This window comes from Nycticebus coucang, chromosome 10 (genome assembly GCF_027406575.1).
Source record: "Nycticebus coucang isolate mNycCou1 chromosome 10, mNycCou1.pri, whole genome shotgun sequence".
NCBI classification, from domain to species: Eukaryota; Metazoa; Chordata; class Mammalia; order Primates; family Lorisidae; genus Nycticebus; species Nycticebus coucang.
The window spans coordinates 127,550,591-127,567,181 of record NC_069789.1 but is presented as its reverse complement, the minus strand read 5'-3'; the positions used below and the strand labels follow the sequence as shown (position 1 = coordinate 127,567,181).

The 16,591-nt window shown below is 47.3% G+C and overlaps 2 protein-coding genes across 3 annotated transcripts; one reads left to right on the top strand and one right to left on the bottom strand.

Annotated features, from left to right (window-relative positions):
• Window positions 1-2,719: 2,719 nt before the first annotated feature.
• LOC128596619 (major allergen I polypeptide chain 1-like) lies at window positions 2,720-4,868 on the bottom strand. Its single transcript, XM_053606183.1, has 3 exons — window positions 4,808-4,868; window positions 4,504-4,691; window positions 2,720-2,843 (listed from the first exon to the last, which is right to left on the bottom strand). The coding sequence occupies exons 1-3, from the start codon at window positions 4,866-4,868 to the stop codon at window positions 2,814-2,816; spliced, it is 279 nt and encodes a 92-aa protein (XP_053462158.1). The 3' UTR covers window positions 2,720-2,813.
• Window positions 4,869-9,581: 4,713 nt separating this feature from the next.
• Window positions 9,582-12,084, top strand: LOC128596163 (androgen-binding protein homolog). Of its 2 annotated transcripts, none has more exons than XM_053605646.1 (3): window positions 9,582-9,644; window positions 10,126-10,307; window positions 11,886-12,084. In XM_053605646.1, exons 1-3 carry the CDS (start codon window positions 9,584-9,586, stop codon window positions 11,985-11,987), a joined length of 345 nt encoding a protein of 114 aa, XP_053461621.1. In that variant the 5' UTR covers window positions 9,582-9,583; the 3' UTR covers window positions 11,988-12,084. The 2 variants fall into 2 exon arrangements, with proteins under 2 accessions (XP_053461621.1, XP_053461623.1); XM_053605648.1 differs by having other exon boundaries at window positions 9,591-9,644; window positions 10,129-10,307.
• Window positions 12,085-16,591: the final 4,507 nt, after the last annotated feature.

Here is a 16,591-nt window from a genome sequence, read left to right as displayed (position 1 = left end):
CAAGCCTTCTACCCAGGGCATCTGTCTTGAAAAACAATAACATTTTAGACAAATTAAATTTAATGCAGTTTATCTTTGTATAGTAGCAAAATCAGGGGAGAGATACGTACAACATTCAGTTTTGTTCAGCGCAGGTCCTCAAGCAGTGAAAAGGAGACCTAAAGCTGTGTGAGGCCCTATTAAGTGTTCTTGTTGAGCGTGTATATTATCTTCCTTTTTTTTTTTTTTTTTTTTTGAGACAGAGTTTCACTTTGTCGCCCTTGGTGGAGTGCGGTGGTGTCACAGCTCACAGCAACCTCCAACTCCTGGGCATAGGTGATTCTCTTGCCTCAGCCTCCCAAGTAGCTGGGACTGTAGGTGCCTACCACAATGCCCAGATATTTTTTGTTGCAGTTTGGCCGGGGCTGGGTTCAAACCCGCCACCCTCAGTATATGGGGTTGGTGCACTACCTGCTCAGCCACAGGCGCTGCTCCCAGCTATTTATTTTGTTGTTGCAGTTGTCATCGTTGTTTAACTAGCCCAGGTTGATTTTGAACCTGCCAGCCTCGGTTTATGTGCCTGGTGCCATAACCACTCTGCTATGGGCGCCAAGTTATATGTATAATTTTTTAAAATTTTTAAATTTTTTTTTAATTCTTTTGAGACATAGTCTCATCTGACAACCTGAGTGGAGTGTTGTGATGTCATAGCTTACAGCAACCTCAAACTCTTGGTCTCAAGCCATCCTCCTGCCTTTGCCTCAAGAGCATCTGGGACTACAGCTGCCCACCAGAATGCCAAGCTCCTTTTTCTATTTTTAGTAGAGCCAGATTTTTAGAAAAGATCATAGAAACCCCACCCACTTTCACCAAAGCCCACAGGAGTTCACCTCTGCTGTGGAGGCAGTTTCCCCGCTGGCTGATATCTTCCCTTCTCAAACATTTGCATCTTCAGCATTTACAAATAAAGCCACTGCTTGGTGGCTTTCACCAGCTCTTGCTGAGGCTGGTGTTCAACTCCTAAGCTCAAAGGTTCTACCCGCCTCAGCCTCCCAGAGTGCTAAGATTACAGGTGTGAGCCACTGTGCCCAGCCAGGAGTCCCCCACTTCTGAAGCATTCTCAGACCCTGGGGAGTTGGAGCCCCAACTCAGACAAAGAGTCGGGTTTTATTCTGGGTAAGCTGATCAGGCTTCCCCTGCTTCTCCCACAATATGTGCACATGAAGAGAAGTGGGTGCTCCTGAGTCACTTGTGGGGGCCTCACATAGTCTCTTTAGCATAGGATCTTAGAGAGACCCCTCTGGGGTAGAGCTGTGTGTAGTGTTTGCCCAGAAGGGTCTTCCAGGGCAGCTCTCTGTGGGCTGTGGTGGAGCTATAAGAGAGATGGTGCGGGCCAGGCTGAGAGGAGGCTGGGAGTGGTGGTGGGGCCTGAGAGAGGCTCAGGAGTCACTACAATGCAGCAGAGCCACAGGAGGGCCCTGGGTCTCCACTCTGTGCATGAGACCCATGAAGCAGCTGAGTCCTCAATGGGTGGTTGATGTCAGGATAAACCGAGGCATGATAGGTGACTTCTTGGTCATGGTACATTCTACACTTTTTTTTTTTTTTGAGATGGAGTCTCACTATGTTGCCCTCAGTAGAGTGCTGTGGCATCATAGCTCAGAGCACCCTCAAACTCCTGGGCTTAAGTGATTCTCTTGCCTCAACCTCCCAGTAGTTGGGGATATAATATCCTGCCACAATGCCTGGCTAATATTTCATTGCAGTTGGCCCTGGATGGGTCCAAACACTCCAACCTCAGTGTATGTGGCTGGCACCATAACCACTGTGCTACCGGCGCTGAGCCTACACTTCTTTTTTTTTTTTTTTTTTTAGACTCTGTCTTACTCTGTCACCCTGGGTAGAGTGTCATGGTGTCATCAGCTCACAGCAACTTCAAACTCCTGGGCTCAAGTGATCCTCCTGTCTCAGCTTTGGGAGTAGCTGGGACTACAGATATCTGCCACAATGCCTGGATAGTTTTTCCATTTTTAGTAGAGATGGGGTCACACCCTTGCTCAGTCTGGTCAGAGGCAATCCACCCACCTCAGCCTCCCAGAGTGCAAGCATTGCACTTGTACCTTGGCCTTTTGTTCTTTTCTTCTGTCTGGCACTTGATACCATTATTTTACTTTGGCCTTACGACACCTCTGCTGGGAATCAGAGGCCCAGAGGAGGACTATATTACATACAGGGCCACACGGCATCAGCCAGCTTGTCTCCCCAGGAGTAGGTGGTGGAGGCGATTCTGGTGCCCAGAAGCCATTTAACCCCACTGGACTGAGTCTCCCTTCCTGGCCCTTCCTCACCCACACTGTCAGTGTCTGCACCATCCCCTCTGTCTCCACACTCGTGCGTTTCTTTCCCCTCCCTCCCAGATTCTCACTCCTAAGACTTGAACGATTACTTCCATCTGTCAAAGTGCTGGGAGACTAAAATCTGCTAGATAATGTGTGTGACCTGTGGCTCCTGGTTCATGGAAATGATCAGGCACTCTGGCCATTGTGATTGTCATCCCATGATGCCTACCACCTGTCAAATTCAGGGGAGGAACAACATCTGACAGCATTCAAATCCAGCTGCAGTTGGATGTCACCCTGGTGTCCCTACTGTGGCCCCCACCACCATCCCTAGGAAAGCCCAATCTCTAGTCCAAGGAGTAAGCACTCTTCTATGAATTGCAAGGTTTTTATTGCTGGAATCCTCTAGTTAGACACCTGGGTAGGGCGGGTTGCTAAGACTACTTAATGGTCAGGCATGTGGCTCTCTTGGGTCTTCTGACAAAGACAGCTCTCTTAACAAAAATTGCTTGAGTATATTTTGTCCTGCAAAGAGAAGATCAGGAAAGTTGGTGAGGCCTCAGGGGCAATAGAGACCTGGAATTTGCACTGAGCACTCCTCAGACACTTCCTGGGAAGGGGCTTGCAGCCTCGTCTGGATTGTGGCTTTTGGATTTGAGCAGGTAAAGGGGTTTTTCTTCCAATCTTCTGAAACATGAGAGTAGCCCAACTTGTGCCTGAGAAGTCTTGGAAAGCTCCTTTCAACGGGACAAAAAGAAGAGGAGGGGCAGCCAGTGTTGGTGGCTGCTGAGGAGGACCTGGTGAGTCTGGGCACCTGTAAGCCTCCAGGAATGAACTGTTCCCCTTTCCCTTCCTACTTCTGCCCCTTGGACACCTATAGGTGAAGCACCAATTTCTCCCCACCAACTCCGGGGGCAACAGAGAGAGGATTTACTTTGACTCTACGAGGGGTTGTCCAGGCCTGGAGAGGACAGGCGGGGAGGCTTTTAGAGATGCCTCCTCTCCTGGCATGTGAGCCACGGGATGGCTCCTTGGGATCCAGGGAATAATAAAGAAATGAAGATTTTCAGAACAGGGGAAATGGAGGAGGGGACTTGAGGGGTGGGATAAAGGAAGGATCAAGTTTTTTTTTGTTTTTTTTTTTTTTTGAGACAGAGTCTCATGTCGCCCTGGGTAGAGTGCCATGGCATCACAGCTGACAGCAACTTCAAACTCTTGGGCTTAAGGGATTTTCTTGCCTCAACTTCCTAAGTAGCTGAGACTACAGGGACCCACCATAACACCTAGCTATTTTGTTGTTCTAGCTGTCATTGTTTTTTGGTAGGCCTGGGCCGGCTTCAAACCCGCTAGGTCCAGTGTATGTGGTTGGTGCCGTAGCTGCTGAGCTACACGTGCTGAGCTAGGGAACCAATATTTGAAGAGGGGAAGGATCCAATTGTTTTTTTTTTTTTTTATTTTTTTAGAGAAAGGGTCTCACTTTATGGCCCTCGGTAGAGTGCTGTGACACTAGTCCTGGGCTTAGGCGATTCTCTTGCCTAGGCAATTCTCTCCCCTGAGCCTCCCAAATAGCTGGGACTATAGGCACCCGCCACAATGCCCGGCTACTTTTTTTATTTTATTTTTTTGCAGTGTTTTGCCCAGGGCTGAGTTTATACCTGCCACCTCTGGTATATGGGGTCAGCGCCCTACTCCTTTAAGCTACAGGTGCCACCCCTGCCCTGCTACTTTTTGTTACAGTTTGGCCGGGGCTGGGTTTGAACCCACCACTTTCGGTATATGGGACGGGTGCCCTACCCACTGAGACACAGGCGCCACCCGAATCCAATTCTAATGGTTGAATAGAGGTCTAAGCTTGATTGCTGGAGTCAGGGAGACCAGAGCTGAGGAGCTGAATCAGAGGTCAGCTGGTGCTGTGGAGAGGGGAGATGCTGGAGGTTCCCACGTGGCCCCTGCAAAGCTGAGCAGCCTTAGCCAGGTGCAGAGCTCAAGGGCTGGTTCGAATCTCCCTTCCTGGCCCTTCCTCACCCACACTTTTGTCTGCTGCATTCCTTCTATCTACAGGTTCATGTGTTTCTTTTCCATCCCAGATTCCCAGGGAAGGGCCGTGGTGGGGAGGAGGATGAGACCTGGGCTGAGGAGAGCCCCTGGCCGGCACTGGGGTGCAGACACACCCGGTGGTACTCACCAGCCCAGACTGGATATTATCCTCATCCTCTTCTGTCAGTTTATTGTCAGAACACATCTTCGTTTGCTTAGCATTTTCCAATACTGCAGAGGATTTTACGAAATTTTTCACATGATCGACAAATTCATCAGTGGTTCCATTCACGAAGAGGTTAAAAGCCTTCTCCACAGCTGGGCATATGTCACAATCTAGAACACAAAGACAGGCTGACTCACCCTGGAAAGATGTCCACCGGAACCCAGCCATCCTTCCCCTCCCAGCCTGCTCAGGATGCCCCAGGGAACCAATGTCCCCAGGCACCCACTTGCGCCTGAGAGCAGGAGCGAGGCTGTGCAGAGCAGCAGGAAAGCAGCAGCCAGCTTCATGGTGCGGCTGGCAGGTACTCCCTCCTCACCCTGGGGCCCTTTATACTGTCCTCGGTCCCCCCATGGGGCAGGGAGGGGCCTGTGTCCAGGACTTCTTGTTCTAGGAGGCACCTCCAGGCCCCACCTAGGCCATAACCCTAACTGCCTGAGGCTGTCAAGGGAGAATTTGTGTTGGCAGGAAGAGGGTAAGTCCTGAGTCAACAGAGGGGTTGGCTCATTCTCTCCCCCACCCCCAGGGCTTTTTCTGAGGATCAGGCGACATGGGAAGTCAAAGGGAAGAACCAAAGGACAACTTGATTAGAGAAACAGACAGAGGGCTCCCAAACAGGCCTCCCGAGTGATGGCCTATGTCAGCCTGTCACATCTAGATGTGACCTTGGGGATAGTCTGGTGAGGACTTTATGGAAACTTAGTGCTTTTCCTAAGGGTCTCACACTAGTAAGCGTCAAGGGCAGGCCACATGATCAGCCCCTGGTGGCTCTGTGTTCCAGACCTGCACACTGGCCTCCCTTGAGCCAGCCTGTTTGTTTCTGGAGCCTGGACTTGGCTCCTGTGCTCACTGGGCCTGCAGCTATACCTGTCTTTTAACCAAGTCCTGCCACCTGCGTACTGGGAGGGCACCTCAAATGGGAAGGGAATTTATCATCCTCCCCAACCTACTTCTCTTTTTGAGTTTCTCAAGATGGCCAAAGCCATAAATAAACAAGGAAAGACTAAGAAACTGTCACAGAGTAGATGACATGGTGGACACCAGGCAGCTGTAGCTCAGTGCTGGTGCCTCTTGGCCTAGAGCAGTGACGAACTGTGAACCCTGTTTGGCACAGGGTTCTAACCAAGACCAAAAAGCTTGAGTCCTCCTTTTGTCTCTGTGGCGCCAGCAAACCTTACTCTATCACTCTGAACTCGAGAGTCACAACACCATCTGTCCAGAGTGAAAGCCAAGCATCTTTCTGCAGCTCACCGCACTGTGTGATGTGCTCATCCCATCTCAGCCCTGAGGGCTTTCTGAGCTCACCCCACCATTCTCCCTGCCCTCCTTGGCTTCTTTCCTTCCTTTCTTTATTTTGCAGTTGTCATTCATGGTTTTCAGCTGGTTCGGGCAGGGTTTGAACACCCTACCCATTGACCTACAGGCACCACCCTACTGGCTTCCTTTCTGTTTCAGGCCAAGCCTGCTCCTGCAGCAGGGCCTTTGTGTGTGCTGTGTCTGCTGCCTGAGATGCTCCTTCTCCAACTGGCTGCAGGATCCGCATGCCCTAATTCCTCAGGAACTCCCCCTCATTCTCTTTAAATATCACCTTATAAGGGGGCAGTGAAGTGGGTTATGCCTGTAAGCCCAATCCTCTGGGAGGCCGAGGCAGGTGGATCCCTTGAGCTCAGGAGTTCAAGATTAGCCTGAGCAAGAGTGAGACTCATCTCTACTAGAAAGAGAAAAACTAGCGGGCATTGTGGCGGCACTTGTAGTCCCAGCTGCTCAGGAGGCTGAGGCAGGAGGATCTCTTGAGCCCAGCAGTTTGAGGTTTCTATGAGCTATGGTGACTCCACAGCATTGTACCCAGAGCAACTGAGACTCTGTCTCAAACAAACACAAAACGAAAATCATCTTCTGAGAGAGACTGATCTAAATTCTTGACCCCTTACAATAAAAGGCCTTCCCCATCTCCTACACAGCGTCCTCCGTTCTCCCTCCCCTTCCTCCACACCACTTCCCGTCATGCGTGGATGGTCTCTCCCTCTTACTCTTGCTTCAGCCTCCAGAGTAGCTGAGACTACAGGCGCCCACCACCAAGCCCAGGTAGTTTTTCCATTTTTAGTAGAGATGGGGTCTTGCTCTTGCCCAGGCTGATCTCAAACTCCTGTCTGGCTCCCTCTTAGGTGTGTATGCTGAGGTCCAGGACAGCAAAGGCCTTGCTGCTCCTGCTGCTGTGTCCCCAGAACTAGGACAGGGAACCCCACATGAGTGCTCCATAAATGTGAGATAAATTGAAGGCATAGCCCATTTCTCTGGAGTCTATAAGCAGGAAAAATCATGCATACTGGCTTGGCACCTGTAGCTCAAGTGGCTAAGGCACCAGCCACATACACTAGAGCTGGCGGGTTCGAATCCAGCCCAGGCCTGACAAACAACAATGATAACTACAACCAAAAAATAGCTGGGTGTTGTGGCAGGCACCTGTAGTCCCACTTACTTGAGAGACTGAGGCAAGGGAATCGCTTAAGCCCAGGAGTTGGAGGTTGCTGTGAACTGTGATGCCGGGGCACTCTACCCAGGGTGACAGCTTGAGGTTCTGTCTCAAAAAAAATTCATATGTACACTTGCACTATAGGTACTTATGAAATTGATTGGCATTCAATAGAGTGAAAGTTCTCAATGTTTGTCACGTCAGAATTAAGCAGTTATTTATTTTTCTGCTGGAGGCCCTTGCCCGACCTTTACTCTCAGTAACAGAGTAAGGTTTGCTGGTGTCTCAGAGCCAGAGGGAGGACATACATTTTTTGATCTGGTTTAGAACCCCGTGCCAAACAGGACTCGCATCCGGTAACTGCTCTTGGCCGAGAGGCTCCAGCACTGAGTGCAGCTGCCAGGTGTCCACCATGCCATCTGCTCTGTGACAATCTTAGTCTTTCCTTGTTTTTTTTATGGCCTTAGCCATCTTGAAGAGGACAGGCCAGGTATTGTAGAAAGTACACCAAGCTGAGTCTGTTTGAGTTTTCCTCATAATTTACACTGGGGTTAGGATTTCGGGAAAGACACCACAGAAATGAAGTGTCTTTCTTGTCACATGGTGTCAGGGTGTGTGCGATATCCACGTCTCATCACTGGTTATCACTTACCCCTTGATTACTATTATCTTTGCCACGCACCAGGGAAGCTGGTGGAATGATCCAGTTGGTGGGAAAGAACGGGAGCATTCCCAGACCCTTTCTGTTCTCCCCTTTCTCTACTCTTTTCTTTGGAAATGTCTGTAGATCCTGCTGGGAATTCTTCTGTAAGGAACGTTTGTCTCTTCGTCCCTGCTTGTTTATTCAATCATTTATTTCTATCTCCATCTGGCTGCAGGAGGGACTCACATTCAGCCCCCCTTGGTATTCATGGGGGATGTGGTGCAGGAGGACCGCACAGATAACAACATCCACAGACGCTTAGGCCCTTCCGTCTGCGTGCACGTGCGGTGATCCCATGTCGCCTGTGCACGTTGACCCCTCATTCACGTGACTTCAAACACAGCACTTGGTGCACAAGAAATTCAAGGTTAGGGTTTTGGAACTTTGAGACAGAGTTTCGCTTTGTCACTCTCGGTAGAGTGTCATGGCATCACAGCTCACAGCAACTTCCAACTCCTGGGCTTAGGCGATTCTCCTGCCTCAGCCTCCTGAGTAGCTGGGCTATCCGTGCCCCCACAATGCCTGGCATTTTTTTTTGTTGTTGTTGCAGTTTGGCTGAGGCTGGGTTTGAACCCACAACCCTCGGTATATGGGGCAGCACCTTACTCACTCAGCTACTGGCGCCATGCTAGGGTTTTGGAACTTTGTAGAATTCTGTCCCCCCACCGAAATATTTTCAATCTACATTTGGTTGAATCCACAGCTGCGGGACCCACACATACAGAGTGCTAACTGTGTACAGTTTTACACTCTGGCTTACAATCCAATAATATGTCATTTATTTTGATGCTCATACTGTCCCAGATTTGACCACCAGGAACTTTCTCAGGCTTCCTCCTGCTACAGTGCTCATGGACAATCTCATCTTGTCAGTGCCACAAACAGCTTTCCTAGGGTAGAAGATTGAGGTGAACTCCTGAGAGGCTAAGCAGACAAAGTGTCACCTCTGGTTCACCTGGAACTCTGGTCTATAAAGCTCTAGCCCACAGTGGCCTTTAGGAATGTGGACACCTTGGGGGGTTCTGCTGATGTTACTGGATGGGCTATGTAGGTCCACCCTTTTGGGCCGTCTTTACTGATGGACATGGGTGAGACAACCAGAGAAGGGAAAATGCTGGAGCCACAAGGAGTCAAGAAGGATTCCGGGAATTAGCTCCCTATAGGGTGAGAGGGAAGCTGGTGGCATGATCCAGTTGGTAGGGAATGGAGAGCATTACCAGACCCTGAGGAAGGAAACATATGGCCACAAGTCCTGGCACTTCCCTGGCATAGAGTGACTCAGAGCCCAAAGATGCACCCACTTGTCACTGTGGCCCAATTTAGAGATGGCAGCTGTTAAGATGTTCAAGGGGCCCCTATCAATCTCAGATCCCCATTCTTATCCCCAGGTCTTTAACTCATGCAAAAGTCAGTGTTTAGATGATATTTTGGCCACATAGACTTGTCCTTGACTCCTTCTGTGACTTTCATTTGTCCATTCGAGGAGAGTACTGCGTTAGAGCCAGGATAGGTGGGGGAAGGATGTGGCCAGGAGGCAGAGATGACATTTGTGGCTGGGACAACACAGTATTTGTTGACCTTAGAAAGATCAACTCCAGTTGCTTTTGGGCAAAGATACAACCTCTTCTCTCCAAAAGTCAACAGCATTAGGACAACCATCTCCAGGTGTTTTGCTCCTTAGAGGGGGGTCTAAAGGAATCACATGTTCCTCAGCCCAGCCCACAGGCATTATGAGCTCCTGGAAGGGGCATGGTCTAGTGTCAAGGAGTCAGCAGTTTATAAGGCAGCAGAAACCCTGCCCTGAGCAGAGCCTTCCAGCAGCCAACATGATGAAGGGGGCACTGCTTATGCTGGCCTTGCTGGTGACCGGAGAGCTAAGCCTCAAGACGGGTGAGAGTGGGAAGGAGGGAACAGGTGGCCTTTCACACCTCACCATCCTCTATCTTCCTCTGTCCTTCCAGATCTCAGAGCAGCTTCTAGGGATTTAGGGACCATCTGGGAGATTGTCCCCATGGGGCCTTCAGAAGACCTCAGTGCAGAAAGCGGTGGGGAGAGGGAGGCCTGCCGGCAGCTGAGCACACAGTGGGGAGAATGAGTGGGGACAGTGGTGCTTATTTGAAAGCCAGAAGCACAGCAGGCAGGCGTGTATGGAACGGTGTTCAGGGACAGAGGGGTTGCTAGTTCTGGCCTCTCTCACTGCTCCTTCCTTCTGGGGGTGCCCCCTAGAGAGGGCAGTCTCTGGGACATCAGCAGTCCTGGGAAAGGGCATGTCTGCAGGAAGTCACTCAGGAGACACTGGGGACATGAAGAACCTCAACCCATCTGACCCTGGCTGCTTTCTAATGAGGTATTTTGCTGTTTGTGTTTTCAGTAGAAGCTTGCCCTGCTTTCTACGGAGTCTTTGGTGCACTTGTCGCTGGAGACAAGCACATATTGGACAGCCTCCTCGATCAGGTCAATGCTACTGAACCAGAAAAGGCAGCCTTTGAAAACATCCAGGAATGCTTCAATGAGGAGGGTATCAAAGGCAAGACGCTGGATGTGCTCGGCCTGGTAACTTCCTCTCCACGCCTGCCCTGCCCACTCCACACGCAGCACACAGTAATGTGCCACATAGTAAAAGACCACATAATCATGTGATACACAGCACACATGATCTACCAACAATCTGCTCCAACCTTCAGGACATATAATATGTGACAATAAGCCACATGCACATCCACCCTGTTCTGCTGCCACACCTGTTCCTCTGACACCAATGAGCTTACATACAGTTGGTAAACAGGGGAAGGATACCCGTGAGACTCCTGTGATTGTTTTCCTAGGGGAGCTAACACAGCAGGAGTAGAATTTTTAATGTTTGTCAGCAAAGAAAGTTCTCAGTTCAGCTCCTGCACAGGTGGGAGCCCTGTAAGTTCTATCTGACACATTTTTAAAATGAGCATCTGCCCTTGGATTCCCTCCCCAGGAAGAAGGCCCTGGCCTTGTAAGACCTCTGCTTATGGGCTAGTTTCACTTCCGCTGGTGCAGCCTTGATGGCCAGTCTACTGGCTCAGATGGTGTCCCACTTCCATCTCTATTGTCTCAGGCTGCAAAAGCCAGAATTTATCCCTAAGATTTTGATGCCTGAGGCAGCTTTTAGTTACAGGCCACTGATCACCAGGATTATCCAATATATTTCCTGATGAACCTTTTTTATTTTTATTTTCTTTCTGAGACTGAGTCTTGCTCTGTTGCTTGGGCCAGAGTGCAGTGGCATCATCGTAACTCCTGGCTTCAGGGGATCCTCCTGCCTCAGCCTGCCAAGTAGCTAGGATTACAGGTGCCCACCACGACTTGTGGTTAATTTTTCTATTTTTAGTAGAGACAGGGTCTCACTCTTGCTCAGACTGGTCTTCAACTACTGAGCTCAAGTGATCCTCCTGCCTTGGTCTCCCAGAGTGATAGGATTACAGGCATGAGCTACTGCACCCAGCTAAGTTTTTGTATTTCTTGTAGAGATGGGTCTTGCTGTGTAGTTTTGGCTGGCCTCAAGCGATCCTCCCACTTCAGCCTGGCCCCTGATGAGCTTTTTGCTGCTATTGTTATTGTTCTTGTAACACAGTTATATAGATTTTGATAAGTCTGTCTGTCACCCTATTTTCCCCAAAGTGCTCTTATTTTGAGTGTCTGATTCTGCAAAATGAGAGGTTTTTCAAATAACAGAATTCCTTATGCTGATCTATGCACGCAGGACACATGAAGTTGTTTAGGACATATGTGTACACGTTCTATCCTCCATGCATCTGACAGATGGGTCTTAGGTGCTTCACAGAAAACCAGGCTGAGCCACCTGGTCCCTCCCTTGGGGCCAGTCTCCCCTTGCCCTCCAGAATCTTCTTATCTCCTTCCCTCCCTGGCCGGAGTGGTTGTTCAGCCTCCCTCCTGATACCTGTAGTTGGGCAATTGAGCTTCCATCCTCATCCTTGACTGACTGCAGCCCCCTTGGACCTGTGGGGTGGAGCTAGATCACAGAGAGGAACTTTTCATTCTTGTGGAAGAGGAGTGGGGATGCTGCTGGGTGGGTGTTGGGTAGCCCTGCTGTGGGTTCAGAACCTGCCTGCAGCCACCTCTTTCCCCTCTCTCTCCCAGGGCTCCATCGCCATTAGTGCAGAATGCCTCAGCTTCACAGGAAAAGAGATAATAGAAGATATCAAAAATGCACTTTCCAAACTGAACCCTTTTTCGAGATGAATCTTTGCCACTCATGGCTGACGTGAGCACCATCTTCTTGCCCTGCTCTCCATCCCACCTGAAGCTGGAATCCAGACACCTGTCCCCACCTGATGCTGTCTTTGTTAGACTGTCCCTAATAAAACACTTGCAGCTCAGCAAGGTGTGCCTGGTGTCTGTGTGTTGTGTGAGAATCAGAATGTGGCTGAGTGTGAGGAGAGATGACACACATGGCCACTGAGACTGTGGGGACAGGCCCTGCCACCAGCTAGCTGTGTGATCATGGGCAAGCCAGTTTATTTTTCTGAGGCTGTAAAATGTCCAATGAGGACTCAAAAACATGTGTCACCCTAGGCTATACAAGTCTGGCAGGATAAAAATGGTGTGAGCGGCTAATGGCAGCATTTCTCTGGCTCTGGCCTTTATCATAGTTGCAAGGCTATAGTCTCTTATGGCCAATAATTGTTGGGTAGCTAAGGAGGTGACTGGGTGGCTTCTCCCAAATCCTCTTGGCCTCCCAGTGTCATTCCGTATTTTCTACTTCTTGGCTAGATGTCTCCTGAGGAGGCCAACCTTCTGCAGGGATGTTCAGTAACACTGCTGCTCGTTAAGTTCTGTCATGGGGACCAGGACACCAAGTAGTCTCAGCCTGGGAAGAGGGACTAACGGAGTAGATGACAGAAACTCACCATCAAGGAATGCCAGGATCATGGAAAGAGCCCAGGCCTGGAGGTCTTTTTTATAGCTCAGTGCAGTGGCTCCCACTGGAATCCTAGCACTCTGGGAGGCTGAGGCGGTTGGATCCCTTGAGCTTAGGCGGTTGAGACCAGCCTGAGCAAGAGTGAGACACCATCTTTCAAACAATAGCAGGCCATTGCAGTGGCTTCTTGTAGTCCCAGCTCCTCGGGAGGCTGAGGCAAGAGGATCACTTGAGCCCAAGAGTTTGAGGTTAGTGTAAGCTATGACGCCACAGCACTCTACCACAGGTGACAAAGTGAGACTCTGTCTCAAAAAAAAATCTTACTTATACAATGTACCACCTGGGACAAGTGCTGTTATCTCCCCTCAGAGTCTATTTCCAAAAGCATCACATGGGTAACAGCAGCATATGATCATGTCAAGAGATACAAAGAAAGCATTTGACAAAATTCGGCACGCTTTCATGATAAAAACCTTCAACATAGAAGGACCATTACTCAAAATTCTAAAAGCCATATATGAGAAATCCACGACCAACATCATGTTGAATGGGGAAGAGTTGAAAACATTTCCCCCAGGGACTAGAACAAGACAAGGTGCCACTGCCATCACTACTATTCAGTATAGTGCTGTAAGTCCTAGCCGGAGCAATCATGCAAGAAAAAGAAATGCAGGGTGTTCAAATCAGGAAGGAGAGGGCCAAACTGTCGGTCTGCAGTGATGACATGATCCAGTATCAGAAAAACCCCAGACTCCACCAAGAGACTCCTGGAATTGATAAATAAATTTAGCAAAGCCTTAAATTATAAAATCAATGAACATAAATCAGTAGCATTTCTATATACTAGTAACAGTCAAGCTGATAGCCAAGTCAAAGACTCAATATCATTCACAATAGCTACAAAGAAAATAAAATACCTAGGAATATACTTAACAAGATGAAAGATCTCTACCTGGAGAACTATGAAACACTTATGAAGGAAATGGCGGAGGATGCAAACGAATGGAAAAACATACATTGCTCAAACATTGGTAGAATCAACATTGCTACAATGTGCATACTATCCAAAGTGATTGCAAAGATGCAATGCAAAATACCAATGTCATATTTCGCAGATGTAGACTGAAAAGGACCCCCATCTTCACCACTCAGAAAAGATGGATTAAAAAAAAAGACTTAAATATAAGGTATTAAACCACATGAATTCTAAAGGAAAATGTAGGAAAAATGCTTCTGGATATCAGCCTAGGCAAAGAATTTAGGACTAAGGGCCCAAGTAATGGGATTTGATTAGACTAAAAAGCTTCTGCACAGCTAAGGAAATAATCAACAGAGTAAATAGACTACCTAAAGAATGGGAGAAAATTTTCATGAGCATACATCTGACAAAGACCTAATATGCAGAATTTACAAAGAACTCAAACAAAGTGGCAAGAAAAAACAACCCCATTAAAAATTGAGCAAAAGACATGAACAGAAGCTCTTCTTTTTTTTTATGTTAATGTTTTTCTTTTTTTATTTTCTTCTTGATTCTGTGTTTCTTTCGTTCTCCAGTCTGATTGAAAAAGTGGAAAAGAGTAAAAGTAGCCATTCAGAAGGAGAATGTTTATTTTATCCAGGAAGGAGTCTTCTCTTTAGACATAAACAAACAGAAGCTTTTCAAAAGAAGATAGACAAATGCCAACAAACAGAGGAAAAAATGCTCAATATCACTAATCTTCAGGGAAATGCAAATTAAAACCACAATGAGATAACACCTTACTCCAGTTAGAATGGCTTTTATTTAAAAGTCCTGAAACAACAGATGTTGGTGTGGATACAGTTTTAACACTAAAATGTCTAAAAAATTGAAATTTTCAAAAATTCCTTATTTCACAGCCATAGGAACATGTTTCACATTGTTAAAGTTTTGGGGACTGTTAGAGTCTAAGGACATTTGAGTTCACTCATCATGTCCATTCTGCGTGCAGTGTTCTCACTGGACAAGACATTCTGTTGTGCTTTCTCCTTGAATTCATTAATTAGGAAGTCAGCGCCCAAGGCCATGCCACAGTGCCTAAGATTCCTTCATGAAGGGACAGGATATTTGTTGCAGATGTAGACTAAGGCTCCAAGGGTAAAGAGTTCTTGGGATATGGCTGCCATGGCAATAGTGTTGTTAGGATAATTCTAACAATCACAAACAATACAATTACAAAAATGATAATCCACATCATAATCCTTCTTGCACTTTGGAACGTCCATGGCCGTCCTCCCAGTGATTTCCAGTGAGCACAATAAGGGCTCCTGGGCTGCACTCCCCAAATAGACTCTGTGCTTTAGTTTGCTCTGCCGTGGTCTCCACAAACATCTCAGACAGCACTGAGTGGTGCGTTCTTTTTATCTGAAGATGTACATAAGTTGGGTTCCCACTCTCATCCTGATGAAAACTTTGTTCAGTGAACTTTATTTCAGCTCTTATAACGGCTTTTAATTAGCCGTTTTCTTGATTTCTTTATTCAGATCTTCAAAGTCTTCTTTTATGTTTCCTTCTAGCTTTAGTGAAGAAAGAATGGAATTATACAGAGTTATTTTATGCAGGTAACTTAACTTTGTTCACATACAAATATTCTAGACTTTTGCCCTCCCCTCAAGATTTATAATTTTGCTTCCTTATTTTACAATATTTTAAATATCTTTTGCTGAACCAAAATTGTCTTTGAGATATCAGAATTAATTCCCCACATAACAAATGAAAAGATGCCACATATGACTTGTTTCTAATCAAGATGAAATAACAGGGAGCGGATTTATTCTTAGTTAAAATGATTATAAAACCACATAAAATACATGAAACAGGTCTCAAGATATTGTACTTGAAGCAGTGTGGGAGAGTTGCCTTTAAATTACGGGAAGGCAACATGCAAAGTACACCCTATAACTGCCCCATCTTATTGCCTAGAGAAAACTTCAAGGGCATGCTATGTGAAGGGGGGAACTAAATGGAGCCTGGAAGTCTCCTTAAGGTAAGGGGATGAAATTAGAATTAAAGGAAGAACCAAGGCCTATGTAGCTGTACAACAGAGTACCAGAAATGAGAGGAACAGAGGAAGATTCTCTAAGATCTGTAGAAGCCCCTCAAGTATTTGTCTGAGCACTGGTATGTTAGGAAACTACTAGAAAGTGGGGAAATATCCATCCACAAACATTAGACAAGGAAAAAAATCTCAGAGATCACAACAGGTCAAATGTAGAGAATTTCACTTCCATTGTTAGGCTTTTTGTTTCTTTCCTGCACTTTTATCATTCTTGGCCCTCTTTCAATTATGCACTTTAAAAAACTGCTGCATGGATTACTGTGTGACAAAGAAGCAATATAGCTACATGGTTTGCTGGCTGCGGGGGAACTAAATGACATACACAGTGATAGAATTTGAGAGAAATGACATGACTGTCCACTGATCATGGGCATGTCTGTTATTTACACAGTGATTTTTTTCTTTTTTTTTTTCACACAGTGATCTGTGGGCTGAAGAGCTGGTAGCAATATTTGTACTTATTTCAATTACTCACAGTTAATATGAAATTACAACCATATTATCAGGGACTTATATTGGTATCAAGTAAATAACCAAAGTTTGTGTATATCTAGTTCAAAGTGAGGACTACCTATATGGAACAGAAAAATGCTGGCCAGGCACAGTGACTCACGCCTGTTAATCCCAGCACTTTGGGAGGCTGAGGGAGGTAGATTGCTTGAGCTCAGGAGTTAGAGATCAGCCTGAGCAAGAGCGAGACCCCCATCTCTACTAGAAAAAGAAAAACTAGCTGGGCACTCAGAGGCTTGAGCGTACGAGTCTGAGGTTGCTATGACACCAGGGCATTCTACCCAGGGTGATAGATTTGAGATTCTGTCTAAAAAAAAAAAAAAGGCTAAGTTGGATAA